The 21700-nt window shown below is 40.3% G+C and overlaps 1 protein-coding gene across 3 annotated transcripts in view; it reads left to right on the top strand.

The window, feature by feature from the left end:
- The window catches only part of CACNB4 (calcium voltage-gated channel auxiliary subunit beta 4), a 218726-nt gene that overhangs the window by 185294 nt on the left and 11732 nt on the right, over positions 1-21700 (top strand). For 2 of the 3 annotated variants that reach the window (XM_074363669.1, XM_010967867.3), the window contains exons 10-12: positions 7046-7155; positions 12305-12456; positions 14215-14310. In XM_074363669.1, the coding sequence (XP_074219770.1) occupies positions 7046-7155; positions 12305-12456; positions 14215-14310 (358 nt within the window). The remainder of the gene's footprint in view (positions 1-7045; positions 7156-12304; positions 12457-14214; positions 14311-21700) is intronic. The other variant, XM_074363670.1, reaches the window with a different exon arrangement.

Below are 21700 nucleotides of genomic sequence, written 5' to 3'. Positions count from 1 at the left end.
AGTACTAAGCTCAGCACTCCATGTAAAAATAGCCACATGCAGATACCTGAAGATGCATGAGAAATGAAGAAAACTTAAATAGTGTGTGCTGAGAAGTATGGATAAATGCATCCAGCTTACCAAATATTTAAGTATTTGAAGATATTTTAAAAGCATCCACAAATAGATTTTTTTAAATATGGTATTTTAAGAAAAAAGCAAACATGATAATGCTTTAAGTACAAGTTGTATATACGTGTCAAAAGGAAAGCTGTCTGGGGGGAAGGGTACAGCTCAAGTGGTAGAGTGCATGCCTGGCAAGCACAAGGTCCTGGGTTCAATCCCCAGTACCTCCTCTAAAAATAAATAAATAAACCTAACTACCTCCTCCCCCCACCAAAAAAAAAAAAAAAAAAAAAGGAAAACTGTCTGGATAATTATGTTAAAAATATTTGTTAGTTTCTGGAACTGTATACAAAGAAAATAAACTGAGATTTTTTAGCTCCAGTAATTGAGATGTTAGTTTAAGAAATCAGAATGCTTCCCTGCCATTATGTGAATTGCTACATAGCTTAATACAGGCCAGGCTGCCTTCATAAATAGAGCCCAAAATGTGTAATGAATCAAATGTGATGGATGCTTATTATTGCTCACATGACAGTGTAAGGCAGACGTTCCTCAGCTGGGAGTGGGTAGTGCAGGGGAAGGAAGGACTGGGCAGAGTTTGTTCTGCCATCACTTGGGACCCTTGGCCTGGGGGTGGTCTCTCCAATGAACTGGTAGGTAGGGGCCAGGAAGTGACTCACAGTGATCCTCACATTTCATTGGTTAGAACGTGGTCCCGTGGCCATACCTAATTGCAGAAGAGGCTGGGAAGCACAGTCTAGCTATGTGCCCAGGAGAAAGAGGAAACAGATTTTTGTTGAACAAATAACAGTCTACTCCATTGATCTAGTAGACACAAAGGGCTTAATAAGAAAGCCATACCTGTATCCTATTCTTAAAAAAAAAAAAAAAGCTAGTCAGAGAATGAAGTGATTTCAAAGAAAACAAGTGAAAAGCACTGAAGACTAGAATGTTGGAGTTGGCAGGAAATATAAAAGTCCTTTTATTCTAATCTCTTACTACTACTACTACTCTTTGAAAAATTTTGGCTCTTGGGAATTCAGTTCTTAAAAAAAAACATTACAAAGAAACAGCTGAACTCTGACTCTAACTTGATAATATTGGTCTTGGTCCTTCCTCCTGATGACATGGGCTATAACCCCTACCCTCATGCCGCTCTCCCTGGGTTGGCGGCAGCTAATGTGCCTGGCTCAGTCACGCACACTTCCTTCAGTTATGCTTGGAGTCACATGGTTTTAACCTGTGGTGCCTTTATTTGAGGAAGTTCTGAGCAGTGCCTTATTCTGTGGCTCCTTAACAGCCCTTGAGCCAAACAGATGCCACTCCATACACGTCTTAAGTTTGTGTTAGATTGTAACATAACTTCCTTATAAAGCCACAGTGTTATTTAAGGTTTGGAAGGTAGGACCTATGGAAAAGAAGAAAGGAATTATTATAATTTAGCAAAGAGAAAGTGAGTAACTTAATTAGTGCCTTCAAGTATGAGGAATCTGAGATTCTTCCTCAATCTTAGACCCAGAAAGGGGAAATGCTTTTCATTGTAACAGCAGAGATTTTCTTGAATCAGGTACAATTACCTGATTCACCAAGCACTTATATACACTATAGAAGATGGTTTTAATAGAAGTAGAATTAAAATTTCAGTGCCAAGTGTCCCTTGGGGTCTGATGGCACAGCAGAGGGGCTGGAGATGTGTGGAAGAATACAGCAGCTGCCAAAGAAATAGCTGGAGAAAGAGACTCAGCCCCAGAGAGATCTGACGTGTGGCAGAGTTGGAGAAAGCTAGACATTAAAGGTGGAAGGAGAGTGGACCTGCTTTCAAATTATAAGAGGCCAGTGCAGCAGAAAAACAATAATGAATTCATTGGTTGAGCATAAATGGAGACTTTGATAAGGAAGAAGAAATTTACTTGTAGCTTTACATTGACTCTGACATGTCTGTGGTGTGGGGAATATTCTTACATTTTGAGCCATGACTGTCTGCTGTGCTGTGTTTTAACAATTAATAAAAGGAGAGAAAACAACACATAGTCTTTAATTGAAACCAGCCAAGAGAACAATTACACAGCAGGCTTTTGCACAGCAAAACAGCATAAACAATATGTTCTAAAGGAAACCTACTCAATGTTTCATTGGCTATGAATGCAGTAGGTTAGACAAAATAGTCAGGATAAAGTCTCCTCTTTTTCAGAAAGAGCAAAAAATGCCAGAAAAAAATTGGCTAAAATGCTTTCTTCTTCAATACTGTTTTTCAGATCTTGATTAAAAAATAATTTAACAAATTGGATTAAAACTCCAGCATTGACTATTACAGAATCATATGCATACCTTTTAATGATACTTTGGAAATAATTTGAGTCAGGGGGGAGGGATATAGCTCAGTGGTAGAGCACATGCTTAGCATGCACGAGGTCCTGGGTTCAATCCCCAGTACCTCCATTAAAAAAAAGAAAAAGAAAAAGAAATGATTTGAGTCAGTTTAAAGCTACTTACTTTTACAATTTTATTATTATTAATTGTAAGGCCTAACAAGAATCTGTGTAAGAAAAATGAAAAGCAGAATACCAAATGCTTCCCAAGGGAACCCCTGTACACGTGGATAGCCACACGTAGTGACAGGTCCCGTGCACAGATCATAAGCTTAGTGAGCCTCACAAGCTGCCACAGTGGTACCAGCCGGGCAGAGACACAGTGGATGCACAATGACGTGGAGCTTTTCTCTCTTCATTTCACGCCACAAACATTCATCGGGGATCATCCTTTCAGATGAGGTTTGTTCAGCTGGTTGAATCTACCATTCATAGGCTGAACAGCAAGCAGTCAAACCAATTGCAGTTTGTTGACCTATGCTAATCATTTCAAATCCTGATAAAGTTGTAATTTTAGGCTTTTTGACAACTGGATCAGATCAGCTCTCTGGCACTTATAGGACACTTTGTAAGTGATGTGATCATGGCCCCAGATCCTCAATGAACATACAAATGGGATCTGAGCTATTAGCCAAGGAACACTTTAAAAAAGAAAAGAAAAAGAAAAAGAAAAAGGGTTTGAGAAAGAATTTGAAGAAAGAAGACTAAGAATATAATTTCAGGAGACTCAAAGAAGTAGTATTTATCTATAAAAGGAAATAGCAACAGTTGATGCTGTCACAAAGCAGCCAAGAAGTGGAAGAATGTAAACAACTTGTAATTGCAGTCAACAAATGGACAAGAACAAGACATGCCTTCTGTTTCGTAACCAGTATCATCCTCTTATCATCTCTTCCTGCTGCTCTCTATTTAAATGCAATCTCACTGGGGACACTCAAGCACTAGAGATGATTAACTGAGCATGTTAATGCCAAACATGAATATTTATATTAACAGGTTTTGATTACAACTTATCTGACCTTATTCTCCCAGCCCCGAAATACATATACATTTCATGGACTCTGGGAATGGGAGAGTTCATGGTAGACTGCTAACTTTTGAGAATAGGGTATAAAGAAGCTGTCTCCTTCAAGTCTCAAATCTCCAATAATTGCCTTGTATACATTATATATGTGCCTATCAACATAGGATTCTATGAATGATTATTTAAGAAAGCACTTTTATATATTACCTGGTTTGCTCCTAATGACAATCCTGTGAGATAGTTGATTATGATACGGATGCTCAGAAGATGGCATGACCTGTCCATGGTCACTCAGACAGCAAGAGGAAGATCCAGGAAGAGTACTCAGATCTACATATACCTTTCATTCCTTTTCTCCTGACAGTGTGCTGTTCTGTTCTTTGGAATGTTTTTCCTTTGTGAATACTGAGTTGAAACAAACAAACAAACAAACAAACAAACAAACAAACAAACAATATACTACCAGGGTTGCATATTAGATGTAGTAAGGATGGAGTGTAGAAGGATCTTTAGCTGTTCCATTACCATCATGGAAATACTAATTATTTTTTAATGAATGCATCTCAACTGAGAGTACTAGAAAAATCACAGAAAACTAATACTCATAGCACATGATGGATTGCAGAAATTATGATGCATTCCAAACCAAAAATAAGCAACAATGAGGGTTCAGATTTACTAGATCTAGAGATACATACTCAGTCTGCAGGGAAACTGAATTTCTGTTAGTCTTTTATCCCCTGGCTAGTAATTACTGACACTATGTCACATAAAAGTTTCCAAGGGAACTTCTCAGAGACGAATATCAAACAAGATACACAGAAGTGCTGAAAGACAGTAGAAGATCTGAATATAGCAAGAACAGACATAGAAAGGATATCACTTTAAGTAAAAAAAAAAAGTATAGAAACTAGATAGCATCGATGATGAATGTAATTACATTGCTCGGGAGCCTTTTAAACCAAAAAAAGAAGTTTGGAATTGGTGTCTGATTTTGATGATAGTAAGCATTTTTGCATAGAAGATAAAAACTCCTGTTTTGTCTACTGAAGCTGTGTTTCTGGAGCTTTCTGTCTTCCCCTGAGCTCTTTCATACATGTGTATTTTTATTAAGAAACAACTTGTATTACCAAATTAGCTGGTATTTTACTGACAAATAGAAGAAAAAGAACTCTTTATTGTCCATACCTTTTTCTATTTTTGGAATATATGAAGCAGGTTTTTTTTTCTTTTTTTGTGTATGTATGTTTTGTTTTCTGGTAAAACTTTGGATGTGTTTGAAAATGACTTGATAAAAGCATGTTTATAACCCGGAAAAAATAAGAGTACACATCTGTTGATAATCCTTTCAAGTTTTAAGAACCAAGAGTTACTATTTGGCTAGTATAGAACTAGAAAATTTGATTTTCATGTAAGCAGAATAGAATCTCTGAACTCTCCCAAAATCATTGTTCTAGAAGGTGGAATTCTGTCCGTCAACCAAGTCACTTGTTTCCAGTCATATATTTGAATTGCTCTGGCACTTGACTGTTTCTAACCAGCAACTCCATTCTTTAAACAACAAACAATAAAACCAGAAACACAAAAATAAACAAGCACATCCTATTCTGTAGGTGATAGGAGCTATGACCACACAGACCACCTATGAGATTTCATGTCTCAAGTGCGGCAGCCATCTGAGTGATGGAGACTCAGATGTGGGCTCGCTGACTTTAACCTGATTTAAGTCCTGACCAAATCAGTGTGTGGTCAAGATCTGCGCTTGATGATTTGGCTTGTATCTGGAGATTCAAGACTGCTGGAGAAGAAAACTGAAGAGAATTTTGAGTCAGTTCATGAAGCACTGGCCTGATGCTTGGGGGCCTGTGCTTTTAACGACTCAAACTAACCATGTGGAACTTCCTCTCTGCATCTCACTTTTCTTCCTGATAAAATGAAGAAGTTGTACTAGACCAGTGTTTCCCAATGTCTATAAGCAGTTGAACAAGTTCTTACAAAGAAATCAGATAAGGCCCCAATGTAGAAAACAGAGATGCTGAGCTTTGCCTGGCATGGAGGGTGGGAAAGCTGGAGCCCTGCCGGCTGGCTCAGCCTCCATTTGATGTTCTCACTGGCCCCAGGGGTATTTTGCAAAATTCTTGGTTTCTGCCGAAGACAATTTGAAGATGCCTCAAATAATTGATTAGGGCCTAAAAAATTCTAAAGAATTAAAAAATTTTAAACTTCTGGACCATCTATAGCTTAGTAATAAATACGACACAAAAAAGGAGTGTTTTGCTTTAAAATGGCACCAGAACTTTTGCACAGCCTTTTGCTTTAAAGAAATGATTTACAACCACTTATGAAAAGGACTATTTTAAATTCTCCCCAAGGATTCAGGTCACTGAAGTCAAGTGAAGAGTCTCCAGAGCGTGCTGACAGTGTTGTCCCCAAATAGGTGTGAGACAACATATGACTCAGTAATTGTTAATGACTCTGCCCTCTTCCCTGCTCCAGCCTCGAAAGGAGTTTGAAAGTGTGGGGATTGAGTGCCGGGAGTGTAAAAGGGAAGGGGCAGTATCCTCCTTGTCTACTCCTGGAACTCTGCCAAGCTCTGAGGAACAGAGAAAGGCCCACGATGGTAATAGTTGGCTTAAAAAGGCATTCTTTGCATTCTGCAAGTAGATCATTATCTGAGGTGGAGCAATCCCAGCTTAAGATAAAGAATTTAAAAGCTATTAAGTCCCAGAGATTCTCGTTTGCTAAATCATATACAAATAGACTCCTCTCTCCATTCATTTGCATTGTCTCTGATTTATTCTTGTCTTGCGTGACTGCAGGGTACTTTGTAACTCGTGGAAATCCTGGCACAATCCTTACATTGCCCTCAGCAATTAGCGTCATTACTGCCCACCATATGCATTCAAAGCAATATGCAAATATGCTGAAAAAACTTGTGCCTGCAGAAAAGAAGTCATATTTTTCATATTATTAGAAATGAAACATTCCTTTGGGCCTGTGGCAGAACACTTTCATGTGTCGTGAGTTAACTGTTGAGCACTAGGAATGCAACATAGCTATCAACTGGTTGATTGTCTTTGATGATCAAAATGAACAGTATTTCCCCCTTTGACCAGCAGCACGGACACAACAGGGCAGATCGTTTGTAGTTCCTGAAGGTCTTGTTCAAGAGCAAATCAACTGTGAATTGTGGGGAAATTGTATTGCTGCTTCCTGGAAAGAGAGTGGTTTATTCATATGTTTCGATTCCCTCCTGGCATGGTGCTCATTATAAAGAGAACGGCAAGGCAGACAGTGCTGGAGAAAGAATGCGTTTTTCCTGGAGTCTTTTTTTGTTGTTGTTAAACAGCCAAAAACTTTCCTCCGTTCTGCTTTGCTTGTAATTTAATACTAGCCAAAGCCTGTTTAAAATACTTGTGGCCAATGTTTATTATACTGTGGTTGCACCGTAGTGTGTAAAGGGGCTATTAAGTACTGCGGTTATAAATCACTTGGAGAGCCCCATAACATTTTCACTGGCTTGTTCTGTTCTGTGTTCCTATCATAGGATATCAATAACAAGAGTGACGGCTGACATTTCTCTTGCTAAGAGGTCTGTCCTAAATAATCCCAGCAAGAGAGCAATAATTGAACGTTCGAACACTCGGTCCAGCTTAGGTAAGATGCTCAAATGTGGTACTTCTTCAAGCTGTGCTTTCAGACAGGGATGACACACATTGCACTTGTGAATGTCTTTTCCAACTTGCTCCCCATTCTGAATGGGGAAGGACTGGTTAACTGACAAGAAGGCCAGCCACAGTTAGGGAGCAGAGTCCTGCAGGAGCCTGGGCCTCCTTTCTCTCAGCTCTGATTAATTAGCTAATTAGTAGTCAGGTAGGGAGAATCCTCTTAGGCTCTCCTGGTCTGTTACTGCCTAATCCCGTGAAACCACTCATCTCCACTCACCCAAGCTTCTCTGTCATATCTGTCATAACTGAGTCACAGCTGACATGAAAGGAAATGAGATGTTCGGCTTTCTCAGATTCTTAGAAGAAAGTCGGATGATGGTGTTTTTAGTGTTGATTCTGCTGCTAGCTGGTAGTACCCAGTATATAGTCACATCTGTAAGTGGAAGTAGCAGCCACCATTCATGCCATTCAGGGAGTTTAAGCGTATCTTTCCTGGAACCCCAGTCAGAAGGCATCCTGAAATTCACCATGATGGAGAAGAAAAGAACACTCTGATTAGCCCCAACAAACATGTATGAGCAGGGCTGTGGCAGATGGATTCACCGTCCACAAAAGTGAGTCCATGCTGCAGAGAATCACAACACTCATCTCAGAAGCCTGTTGGTGGCTTCTGAGATTGCCCAGAGTGGTATAGTCCACTCATAACTTTCTTTTGCATTCACATTCTGAGAGCAACTTGTTTTACTGCCCTTTTCCTCATGGGCAGAGTAGGAAAGACAGGGTTCGTCTATGCCACTGTATTTTTTTAAAACTGCTGAAAGGAGTTCTATAGATGATAGAAAACTTTTTTTTTTTTTCAGTTAGGATTTCCAAGATAGATTGCACGCCAAATACCACATCAAGAGTCCACTGAAGGTTCTGCCTTGACCCTGAGCCAAGAATTGTGCAGATGGAAAGAGACTAGTGTTGTCTCTATTCCTGGCCCGGGATTGGCACACGGTTATTGCTCAATAAATGTTCGTTAGATGGTTGCTTTGTGAAAGAATGCTAAACATACCAAGTGGGGCAGTTGCTAGCGTTTGTGAGGGCAAGATCCCAGGCACCGGTGGTTCCTTCTTTAGTCCTGTATTTAGAGCCTTCCATGTACAGAGTGAAACCATCTTAAAGGCACAGTATTTTGAATTTCAGGAGTAATCATGGCAGAGTTGATGATGATGAATCAAATTAGGTAACTGACTAAAGTAATATATCACAGGTGACAAGGATGCCAAATCAGATCGAAGACTTCTCAAATAAGCATCTGTTCTCTGCTCTCCTGTTTTCCACCCTCCTTTCCATTCCTCTCGGTGCCTTTGACTTTTAACCAGTCCTTCCTCTGATGTATAATGAGGGGTTAGAGGACACTTCAAAGAATAAGCGAGGTTGCCCAACTTTTTCAACATCTTGCACCAGCCTAAGGTTTCATGGATTTTCCTTTGAAGTCATTCCATATAATCTATGTTTCCAGAGTCAGTGGAGTGGTTGGGGTGGGGTTAGTTTAAATATTGAGGAAGAAACAAGATAATCCGTTCACAGGTTTCCTTTTTTACTCAGTGAAGTCATATACCCATCACTGGAGTTAATTGAATGGTAACCTATTATGATCACCACTGTGTGAGCCCCTTACACCCATTTGTCTGTTTGTTAGTGCACGTTTGTAGATTCTTTCATCAAATGTTTGTCAAATGTTTGTCAAACACTTGTCACTTAGGAAGTATAAGCATAACCAGGACAAAGTATCTTACCCATCGGCAAACAGAAAGAAGGGAGAGTGGGTTAAAATATTCTGTGATAATGGAATTATGAGCAAAGTACTAAAGGTGTAAAGAAAGGTAGGGAGTAGGAGGTATCTCAGAAGATGTCACAGAAGCTGTCTCTGAGCTGATTCTTCAGGGAAGTCAAGAATGTACACAGGCATTGAGAGAGAAACATTGTGTGGTTGAGAAGCCAGTAGTTTTGTGAAGAGCACGCTTAGAAAAAAGGAAGTGGGGGGCATGATTTGAGAGCAACGGGAAAGACTGAAAAAGTAGACTGAGGCCAGTATGTTAGGGCTCTAGTGTGCCTTGCTAAAGAGACCTCCAAAATAGATTTCATGAAATGTTAATTTAAAAAAATACTGATAGTATGTTTTCCATTTTTGAATAAATTTGGAAATTATGGATTAGTTTCAGGTTTCTTCACTGCAAGACATGTTGGAGGCATTAAGATACAAAGGGTAATGCACATTTGAAATTCTAAGACAAACCATTATGGTATGTGATATTTCTCTTGCAGAAAACTCCCTTCTTCCCATAGGATATCTTATGGGATTAGTGTTCCAGGCTACTCATGTTGGGAAATATTACTTTGGGCTATAGAGAGCCACTGAAATAGTTTAAGCATTTGGATATAAGAAAGATCACAGGTGACAGAGATACCGGAGCGAGGTTGGTCCAGACCAGTTGTGGTCAGGTTATAGCAGTGGTCATTGAAGTCCCTGCAGGACCACAGTCTATGATTTCTCAGAGCTCTGTTTGCCTGGAATAAGATCATGATGAATCAGCCAGGATCATCAAGATTGCTGGGTTTAAGAAAATGAGCTGTGTAGATAAATATGTCTATCTCTTCCTCACACATGTAATTTATTTATTGCAGTCCATATACATAGTCCAAATACTGGTATGACTCCAGTATATAGTGTAGCCCTCTGCAGCCTCCTGGCCTGCTCTGCCTGAGCACCTCTTTTCTTATGCCCACTGCCTAAGTTTTGTGTTGGTTAAGCAGTAGGTGTGCCTGCCCTCTGTGCTGGTCAAACACCACACTCACCTCATTGCTGGTGTAAAGTAAATAAGGCCCAGGTATTTCTGTATTACTGACACAGAGACTCAAAGTGCCTCAAGGGTTCTTTGTACCAGGGCAGTCTCTTTCCTTCACTGCCTTTTTGCTACTTCAGAAAATACTATATTCAGATTTGAAGCTTAAAGCAATATAAACTTATTCTAGTGCAGTCCTAGGCAGGAGTTATATTAAACCACAGCAGTTTAATGGAAAAAAAAAGAAAGAAAAACGTACCCCAACATCCTGAGACTGAAGCTAGAATAAAAATAAACTTTATTTTCCAAACTTCTCTCATAAAAAAATTCTTTTTTAACTGCTCTGACATTCGAGAGAAAAGGGACAAGTATGTTGTTATTACTAACAAATGTAGACTATAATTTCAGAATTTTGCAAATAAGCCAAATTGTCCAGATCCTTTACAGTGATATTCTGAAATCTAGTCATCTTTCAGAGCACCAGGAAATCTTTCAGCCATTGGTATTGGATATGATGCAAAATGATAGATATGTTGCCTTTTTGTTGTTGTTGTTGTTGGCTTGAACAACAGAAATCTATTGTCTTGCATTTCTGGAGGCTAGAAGTCCAAGATCAAGGGATCTGCAGGGTCGCTTCCTTCTAAAGGATGCGAGGGAGAATCTGTTTCACACCTCTCCCCTAGCTTCTGGTGGTTTGCTGGCCATCTTTGGCTTTCCTGTCTTGTAGAAGTGTCACCCCAGGCTCTGCCTCCATCTTCACATGGCATTCTCCTGTGTGCGTGCCTGTCTCCACATTTCCCCTTTTTATAAAGACACCAGTCATATTGGATTAACACCCACCCTAATGACCTCATTTTGACCTGATTATCTCTGTAAAGACCCTATCTCAAAAATAAGGTTACATTCTGAGGACTAGGGGTTAAGACTTCAACATATGAATTTGGGGAAATACAATTCAACCTATAACAGGAGGGAAATCATAGAACATGTTGTGAGTCAGAAGTTGAATTGAGCAGCCTCTACTGGGTTCTGCTGAGCAATATGTTGACTCTTTAAATTCATACTTCTAGTATAGATCATGCATTAAACATCGGTGATTTTGTGGGAAGAATTTTATGCTATTATGCAAAGCCCTAGAAAGTGGAGTTACAGGATAGTCTTGAGTATTTGTGATCCCACACACCCTGTCAATCTGTTTGGTTATGGAAGGAGAACGTTTTGGTGGGTGACATTAACTTGAATTTATCCTGGATAAGCAAAACAAATCATGGGATTCTGGTACAAACTCTTTTCAATGAGGACATTTAGAGCAACATCAGCTTTTTTCCTAGGTCATCTTTGAAATCATTTAAATTAGGTAGCTTTGTATAAAAATAAAAATAAGTGAAAAAACAAAACAAGATCATCCCTCTGAAAATTAAATATTCTAACTCAGTCTTTGGACTTGACCAATAAATCAGGTGATTTATAAAGTATATATTAAAAGCTTTTTATATTTCAGAAAGCCATATTATGTTTTTGTAGATAATTAGCTTAAACATTTGCTTTAAAAAATCTGAATTGCTTTGGACGGTGAATATAACTAGATTTTTCATTTGACCAGGTTCACACACAGATTCAGGTCAGTTGACTATTACAGCTGGCTAAAAAGATTTGCATCTAAGTGCACTGTGGCACTTTAATATAATTGCCTATAGTTTTTTTTTTTAATATTGAAAATAATTATGCCTTAGAACAAGTCCATTGGCTCTAACAGCTGAATGAAGACTTAGCAATATGCTAGTTATAAGAGAAGATCCAGAACATTTAACAGGGATACAGAAATGTGCATATTGGTCCAAACCGATGAGTTGTGAGGCTTTTAAAAACATATTCATGAAATATGAATATATAAGTTGTTGATCAGAAGACATATTTCAGTGTAACTTTCTTCTCATGTGATGTTGCTCTGCACATGTATTTCGGTTGTTTCCTAAAATGTGGTTTCAACTTCTATAGCTAAAATAAAAGTTCTTTAGAACAAAACCAGAGTCCAAAACAACATAGCTATATAAATAGCTAAATACTAGAATGAGTGTAAGATGCAAATCAAGAGAGCCATCTCAATTTTTCCCACCGTTTGGTTTTATGCCACGCTCAGCCCATCTCTCTTTAGAAAAGACCTTAAGTTAGATAGGACTATGAAAATTCAATGTGTTTTGTTTTGCAACATAGACAAACATCTGAAAGGGGGTACTGCTTTTTAAATATAGGAACTATTTAATAAAAAAATAACCATGACCTATTATTTATTGTTTCTCCTTTTAGCGGAAGTGCAAAGTGAAATTGAAAGAATCTTTGAGTTGGCAAGATCTTTGCAACTGGTTGTTCTTGATGCAGACACCATCAATCACCCAGCACAACTTATAAAGACTTCTTTAGCACCAATTATTGTTCATGTGAAAGTCTCATCTCCAAAGGTAATGAGTTCATTTCTGTCTTAAGAATGAGAAGCTTGCTTCTTTTGAAATTTTCTTTGCTCTGTGCATTTTTGTTAGTGGGCAAGGAGGATGTCATGTTGAGACCCTTTTTGATGAGCACAGTTTTTAATTCACCTATTCTGTACAGGTTCTAGAAATTTTGAGACAGCAAATAAATAGTAGCCTATTCCATCAAGAAGCTCACTGTCTATTGCAGTTCCCAAACCAGGTGGTTATGCAAGAGTATAGTAGAAACAAAAAACTAAGAAAGGTGAGGAAAAGTCAAGCCTGGCTTTTCAGAGACTTTAGGGTCTATCTTGGTAAATTTCTTGGGTAGTATTGATTCTTTTATCACCTATATTCTCTCCTCAGTTGAGAGGGTACATAGTTCAAGAAAGAGCTATATTTATCATATATAAAGTCAAATATCACCATATAAAATCTCTTATGGAAACATTATAGATCCTTACATTTGCGCTTAGGTTGGGTTCTTCAAGGAATAGAGGTATTCTGTGATTGAGCACAATGGGATATCTGCCGTGTATCTTTCTGCTAACAGGGGAGATAAAAATAAAAGTGGACAGCCTCATATTGGTCTCTTTAGACTTGGTTGTTATTTAACTTTAAAATATGATGATGTCCTAAAAAGTTAATATGAAATGGATACCCCTGGGAGGTACTACCTTAACAATCAGTTTCTTTCCAATGCCTCCAAGAGTGCATTTTCATGCTTCAATGCCAATTCGACTTCCATCCAGAACAGTGGTTTCCTCTCCCAGGTGGAGAATGTGCCCCTCCCAACCCTTCTGACCTCCTTAGCCTTCCATCTCTCCACACACTGGTTCTGTGCAGGATGAGCTTGGGAATCCTGACCAAACCAGGGCTTTTGGGAATCATTAGAATGGATTGAAGTTGTCTTAATTACTTGGAGTCTCTTTCACCCAGAACTGAAGGGGATTCAGGCTCCCTTCCCTGCAGTGGAATAGATTTCAACCCCTCTCACCCCTGTCCCTGTCACCATGGGGTCCATAAGTACAGGAATTGGGACTCCTGGGGACATATGTGCTAAGGTAGCATAAAGCCTCATAGATTAGTACTGTTTTGGGGGAAGGGTCCTATTTCAGCTAAAAAAAAAAAAAAAAAAAAAAAAAAAGAGCAAAGGGAGTATATGGAAAAATGCAGTTACAGCAGTGCCCAAAAGGCATAGGTGTATCACTGGTTTATATGTAGCAGTACGCCAGTGCAAATGTTTTGCTTAGATTTCTATTATGACGTCGTTCTGTTCATGTAAGATTAGACTGGAATGCCTTAATAATTATCAATGACAAAAAGGGTCAAATATATAAATGACTCTGATATTTATCTGACATTGAGATAGTGAACCAAAATAGAACTCAACTGAATTTGGACATAAACGACCTGGTACAGATCAGTTCCTCCACTTTTACGAGCTGGCTTTCTTTGAAATCTCTGGGTAAAATGTAGGGCGAGAACACAAGATCCCAAGACCTCCCATGGAGTGAGAATAGGATGAACATATCAAATCCACTATAACTGAAAGCCAGTATAAATGGATGATGTCATTACAGAATTTATATATATATATATATTTATATATAAATATATATATGACTTGTCACATTATGTTTTCTTTCTTTTAATACTCAGGGCTACACAGACTATGAAAAAAGGTCTTAGTTTATTTGATTTTCTTTCAACTCGTTGAAAGTATCACAGATTCATGTCTTCTTCTATCAGGTTTTACAGCGGTTGATTAAATCTAGAGGAAAGTCCCAAAGTAAACACTTAAATGTTCAACTGGTGGCAGCTGATAAACTTGCACAATGCCCCCCAGTAAGTACAATCATTTTTTTGTCATGCTCATTCTTGACTGGTTAGGAGAGGTTGGTGGTTTTGTTTTGTTTGAACATATATTAACATTGTCATTCTTATTATAGATGGTATGTCGTGGTGATGGTATGTTGTCATAAACCTAGAGGGTTTCTTGAAGCAAACTGCTGCTCTCGTGTTGGCTGCTCAGGCATCCAGGACTGGGTGGCGTCTGCCACGTCACAAGACATGAACTTAGTGTCCAGGGTCCAATGTCCTTACTGCTACCTTGATTGCCCTGCAAACACTCAGCAAACTACTTAACCCAGTCCTGTGGACACTTTTATGAAAAGGAAAGAACCAATAAAACATACTGATTTGATTTTCCTTTAACTTTTCTGCCAGAAAGTTCCGCTAGGTGTAGAAGATTATGACACTGAAAGTTAAGAACTTCTTAGCACTAGAAGAGCACTGTGGTTATAGCAGGTAAAAAGGTCAGGGTTAAGTCAGGTGACAAACCATATTATAGCAACTTTTCTTCTAGTGCCGTTGCCAGCAAACAGCTGCTGAGCAGGAAGCCAAGGAAATGGCGAGGAGGTGGGGGCAGGGAGGTGACTGCTGTCATGTGGGTCCGCAGAGGCTGATCACTGTCTACACCTGCTCGGCTGACTTACTATTTCTGTGCCTGTGTTTCTCTAAAGGAAATAACTGCTTTTCCAACTGATTCGATTCACTAGGTTTTGTCATATGTGTGTGTAAGGATCATTAATGCTCTGTGGAAGCATAAAATCCAATCCAGATATTTAGAGAGGCAACATAGCACAGCTGTTAAACGTGTAGACTCTGGAGCCAGACTGCCTGGGTTCACATCCTCCACGCATCCACACTAGGGATTACATCCCGAGTTATGTAGTCTTGAGCAAATACCTCCCTCACTGGATTGGTGTAAAGACTGGTTGAGTGACTGTGTGGTAAAGCTCTTGGAACAGTGCCCAGCACACAATAAGCACCTAAGTGTTTCTGTTGTAATTACTGGATGTACTTTGCACTATGCCATGCCTATCTGTCAGGTTCTGTAAAGATCTGAGCTGGTCTGGTTCACTGTTGTATCTCAAGTTCCTGTCATATCAGGTCCATGAGAAATATTGAATGAATGAAAGGATGTACAGGCAGGAAGAGGACCAGGTAAGAATAAGGATGTACAGGCAGTGCATCCTCTCATTAGATGCTTACAATGGGCCAGACGCTGTGCTAGATCCTTTACATAGATTCTCTCTAATCCTCACAGTCATTTAGTAAGCTGGGTAGTATTATCCCCATCATATAGTTGAGGTAACTGAAGACCAAGATGTTAAAGGATTTTTGTAAGGTCACACAGCAAATTATGATTAGATTTAGATCTATCTGGTTGCAAAGCCAATTTCCTCCCCTCACAATCCAACTCACCTATTCACACACACACCCCTAGTGGTTGCCTACCTGCAGATGATTTGGATAGCTCAGAGTCTGGAGTGCTATGTTAAGAAGTCTAACTGCACATTGCCGACTAATGAAGCCCACTTACACGATGGAATGTATGATTAAAGCACTGAGCAAATGTAGAAGAATTTATTTCCCACTCCCTGACTCTGTAACGTGTCCCAATTGAAGGAGGCTAACCTTTATTGAGTAGCTCCCAAAAGCCAGGAACTATGCTATTGTTTCCCATTTTTTAGAGCAGTCTTACAAGGGTAGTTATATCAGTTTGGATCTTCTGGGAAGTAGACACCTGGAATTCGAGGTGCAGACTTATGAGAGGAAATGCCTATGAGAGGGAAAGGGAAAAGGGACAGAACCACAGGGAGAGCCTTCAGACCTGATGCACTTCTGACCCTGTGAAAGGAAAGGGGGACAGGAGGAGAAATGGGTGGGAGGAGCTTCAGACTGCGATGCAGCCTGGAGAAAATCTCCAACATGGAGCTGGGGATCCCCAAAGCAAAGGTTGCCCCATGGAGAGCCTCGTGTCAGGCAGAAATGTTCGGGCTCTAGTCCTGTGCTGTGTTCAGGCGGTGGCAGGGAGCAGCCCGGAGAGAGCATGGCTTTGCTTGAATGCCACAGTGGATCCTGAGGGCGCAGCGGCGCGAGGCTGCTGATTGCACTGGTCACAGCCAGCTCTCAGTCCAGGGGAAATCTGCACGCACCTCTGTGACCCCCAGAGTAGATAACCCTATCCTTACTTTCTCCAGGAGAAATCTAAGTCCCTGCTAAGAAATGTGTTGGAGGTGACTGAATAAGTGAGCCCCAAGAGTCAGCCCTAGAGCTTTGACTCCAACAAAGCTCTGTCCACTGTACCGCTCCCAGTCTCCACGTCTCCACATCGCCATGTAGTGTAGATGGATCTCTGGTCCCCAGCTTTGCTGTACAAGAAATAGCTCATTTTCTACTTTGACCCCTAGCCCAGGGGGCAGGCAGGAGGTTTAGCCATGCTTGCAGCTGCCTTTACTCTAACCCAGGACAGAACAAAGACTCCAAGTGGTAAGGGTGGTGTTGTCGAGGAAGTTGAGGGAGTGAGGGGAAGAGTTCCAATTCAGACAACCATTGACCAAATCCACGTAGTCCCTAAGGATGGATGCTCGGCTGCGTCAGACCTCATCCGCAACAGGGGTCTTTGGCAAGGCAGGGAGACACATAGCCCCTGCTCTCTGGGGCTTTGGCAAGAGAGCTCCCTTCTCTTCTCTGTCTGAGGGAAGGGAGGTATCTCCCTTTTATCCCCTCTTGTTGCTATTAAAGGGACTTCCTCTCTGCTTTTGTTGTACCTAAAAGCATCCCCACCTTCTTTTGTTTCCAGAAGCAATTAGCACAAAATGTTTCCAACCAATTTAGGCTTTGGGAACACAAAATTCAGAAGGGGAAATGGAGAGCTGGCAATTTCCTGCCACAGACACCTCCCTCCCCAACCAGACAAGGAAGCACGGACGCTGCCACCTGCTTGAGTGGTGGAAAAATAAAGAGGGAAAAGACAAAAAGAAAAGGCACGGATTATTATCTCAGGTTTCACTGGCCAGGTCTGAGTTCAATGTAGAGACATGCACTGGGAGGGCAGCACCGGCACTGTGAGGTCCCAGGCATGGCACTAAGATCTGCGGGAGTTCTGGGAGCAGATCTGGGTGGACTTGAGAGCAGTTAGGCCCATCTAATTTCATTTGACACAATGATCAGACTCACCCACCAGGGTTAAGGCGTTTCACAAGTTTGCTCAAAGGCACATGTTGACAAGAATGGAAGGGCTTTCCAAGTAAAGAGCTTGTCTCTGACTGCCTTCAGCTGGAGGCAGCGGCGGGGGAGGAGTGGGCTCCATGAGCCAACGTCCGCAGTGTTGTGGAAGGAATCTCCTCTGGTGAAGGTTAAAGGATGTGGTATCTAACATCCCTTCTCAGCTCCAACACTCTGATTCTATCTAGATTTTGGAAGTGATCAGCTTAGAGATGTTATTGAAATCATGAGTGTGGTAGAGCCCAGGGAAGAGGAGAGTATAAAAATAAGCAGAAGACAGGGAGGGTGTAACTCTGGTAGAGTGCATGCCCAGCATGCACAACGTCTTGGGTTCAATCCCCAGTACCTCCATTAAAAAATAAAAATAGAGGAGTTCTGGTCAAGATGGCGGAGCTTACCTCTCCTTGTGACTACAACGAAACCATAACTGAATGCTAAATAACCATCAAAAAAAGACTGGAACCTAGCAAAAAGATCTTCTGCAACTGGAAACATAAAGAGGGAACCACAGCAGGATGGTAGGAGGGGCGTGTTCATGATATAATTGGGACCCATACCCCCCAGGTGGGCGACCCACAAGCTGAAGATTTGTTAAGTTGCAGGGGCCCTCCCACAGGAGTGAGAGCTCTAAGCCCCATGTCAGGCTCCCCAGCTCGGGTCCTGGTATTGGGAAGAGAAGGAGACCCCAGAACATCTGGTTTTGAAGGGCAGGGGGGCTTGGCTCTGGCAGCCCCACGGGACTGGGGGAAATGGAGACTCCATTTGCTTGGGAAGCATACACAGAAATTCATGTGCACCAGGTCCAAGGGCAGAGGCAGTGATTTCATAGGAACCTGGGCCAGACCTGCCTGCTGGATTTCGAGGGTCTCCTGGGGATGTGGGGGGTGGCTGTGGCTCACCCAGGGGACATAAAAGCTGGTGGAGGACATTCTGGGAGTGTTCATCTACATGAGCTTTCCTGGAGGCTGACAACTTGATTGGATCATAGCACCAAGACCTAGCCCCACCCAGCAGCCTGTAGGGAAGCCTCAGGCCTAACATCGTACAGGGTGGGAACACAGCCCCACCCATTAGCAGACTTCCTAAGCCACAAAGGCCTCTAGACACAGCCCTACCCACCAGAGGTCCAGGATCTAGCTTCACCCAGCAGTGGGCAGGCATTGGCTCCTCCTGCCAGGAAACCTGCATAAGCCTCTAGTCCAGTCTCATCCACCAGGAGCAGATACTAGAAATAAGAGAACAATGATCCCAAAGCCTGTGGAAGGAATCCACAAACACATAGAAAGATAGACAATATGAGGTGGCAAAGGAATATCTCCCAGGCCAAGGCACAAGATAAAATCCCAGAAGAAGAAATAAGTGATGAGGAGATAGGTAATTTATCTGAAAAAGAGTTTAAAGTAATGATGGCCAAGATGTTCAGAGAACTCAAGAGGAGTACAGATGCACAGAGTGAAGTTTTTAGCAAAGAGTTGGAAAATATAAAGACTACCCAAACAGAGTTGAAGAATAAAATCACTGAAATGAACAATACACTAGAAGGAACCAAGAATAGACTAAATGAGGCAGAAGAACAGATCAGTGAGCTAAAAAACAAATTAGTGGAAATCACTACTTCAGAACAGAAAAAAAAAAAAAAAATAAAAAGGAATGAGGATAGTTTAAGAGAACTCTGGGACAACATGAAGCACTCTAATATTCACATTATAGGGGTCCCAGAAAGAGAAGAGAGAGAGAAAGGACCTGAGAAAATTTTTGGAGAGATAATAACTGAAAACGTCCCCAACTTGGGAAAGGAAACAGTCACCCAAGTCCTCGAAGCGCAGAGAGTTCCGCACAGAATCAACCCAAAGAGGAACACACCAAGGCACACAGTCATCAAATTAACAACAATTAAGGATAAGGAGAAAATATTAAAATTAGCAAGAGAAAAGCAACAAATAACATAACAAGGGAACTCCCATCAGGTTATCAGCTGATTTTTTAGCAGAAACTCTACAGGCCAGAAGGGAGTGGCACGATATATTTAAAGTGATGCAAGGGGGAAACTTACAACCAAGAATACTCTATCCAGCAAGACTCTCATTCAGACTTGATGGAGAAATCAAAAGCTTCACAGATAAACAAAAGCTAAAAGATCTCAGCATCACCAAACCAGCTTACAACAAATGTTAAAGGACCGTCTCTAGTCATCAAAGCAAAAGAAAAGAGAACAAAAAGAAGAGAGAGAGAGAAAAAAAAAGAGACCTACAAAAGATTGCTTTGGCTGTTCGGGGTCTTTTGTGGTTCCTTATAAATTTTGGAATTGTTCTAGTTCTGTGAGGAATGTCTCGAGTATTTTGACAGGGGTTGCATTGGATCTGTGGATTGCTTTGGGTAGTGTGGCCATTTTGATAGTTTTGATTCTTCCAATCCAAGAGCAGAAGAAATCTTTCCGTTTCTTTGTGTCATTTCAGTTTTCAGAGTATAGGTAACCTCCTTGGTTAAGTTTATTTCTAGGTATTTTGTTGTTTTTGATGTAATGGAAATGTCTCTGCCAGTTATAAAATTCTGGTTTTTGAAGTGAAAAAAAAAAGTGAATGAAGGGCCACCAAGGGCAAAATAGCCTTCTTTTTAATGGGTGAGTTGTATTCTACTACATATATATATTATGTCTAATATATATATATGCTGCATCTCCATTGTCTATTCAACTATTGATGTGCACTTAGGATGCTTCCATATCTTGGCAATTATAAATAATGCTGCTGTAAATAGCAGAGTGTATGTATCTTTTTGAGCTCTTATTTTGTGTTTGGCTTTATTTCTTTGATAACTATGTAAGTTTAAAAAGCTAAAGCTCTAAACATTCTTAGAAACAATGAACAGTACATATATGTAAATTAAAAAATATATGTGCAGTAAAAAAAATGATCTATCAAGCCATGAAAGACATAGAAGAAACTTAAAAAGACATATTACTAAGTGAAAGAAGCCAGTCTGAAAAGGCTACAAACTGTACGATTCCAACCAAATGACTTTTTGGAAAAGGCACAGCTACAGAAACAATAAAAATATTGTGATTTCCAGGGGTTTGGGGAGAGGGTGGGAGGGAGGAATGAACAGATGGAGCACAAGGCATTTTTAGGGCAATGAAATTATTCTGTACTATATACTATAGAGATGGCTACATGTCATTATGTATTTGTCAAAACCCATAGAATGTACAACATCAAGGGTGAACTCTAATGTAAACTATGGACTTTGGTTGATAATAATGTGCCCCTGTTGTTTCATCGATTGTACCAAATATGCCACACTGATAAGGGATGTTGAGGATAGGGGAGTATATATGTGTGGGTGGGGAGGGCTATGTGGGAACTCTGTATTTTCTGCTTAATTCTGCTGTAAACCTGAAACTGCTCTAAAAAATAGTCTATCCAAAAATAAATAAATAAATAAACAAACCTAATTACTTCCCCCCAAATTAGCAGAAGATATATCAAGTCACCTAATAGCCTTATGGTTTCAAGACATCATTAAAATCAAATACTTCTACAGAATGACATGTGGGCATGTCTGAGGATGTGATATGCATGGTTAAATCAGACAAACTCAAATATTTAGTTATCTCAATTCTGTGTAGCTCATTTGCAATCAGATCTCTTGGTGAGAACTAAAATACATTCAGCAAATATTTAAACATTAGGCCTGTTATCTTGCTAGGTGCTGGGGAGACAAAGGCACTGTCCTGTCTTCAAGGAGTGCTTAGTCTAATAAGATTCTAGTTGCTTAAGTCAACTCTTGGCAAACAATTTGTTAGATTATAAATGTCCTTACAGATACTACTTGGTAAATCTTGTTTAGGTAAGAGTGTTTTAGGTCAGGGATTCTCCACAATTGACATTGCAGGTTGGTAAATTTTTTGTTTTAGGCACCAGCCCTGTGCATTGTGGGATGTTTAGCAGTTTCCCTTGCCAGTAACAACCCCCAAGTTGTAGCAATCAAAAATGTCTCCAGACATTGCCAGATGTCCCTTAGGGAAAGACATTACTCCCGGTTGAGAACCACTGGTTTAGATTAATATCTTCACAAGTTTTGGTTAATAATGTTATAAGGAGTCTCAGTAAGTAATTCCTTGAGATGTGTTTCAGGTGAGTTGAATTTGTTTCTTTTTAATTTG

Source organism: Camelus bactrianus, chromosome 5, assembly GCF_048773025.1.
Source record: "Camelus bactrianus isolate YW-2024 breed Bactrian camel chromosome 5, ASM4877302v1, whole genome shotgun sequence".
NCBI classification, from domain to species: Eukaryota; Metazoa; Chordata; class Mammalia; order Artiodactyla; family Camelidae; genus Camelus; species Camelus bactrianus.
This window is presented reverse-complemented; position numbering and strand designations above follow the sequence as displayed.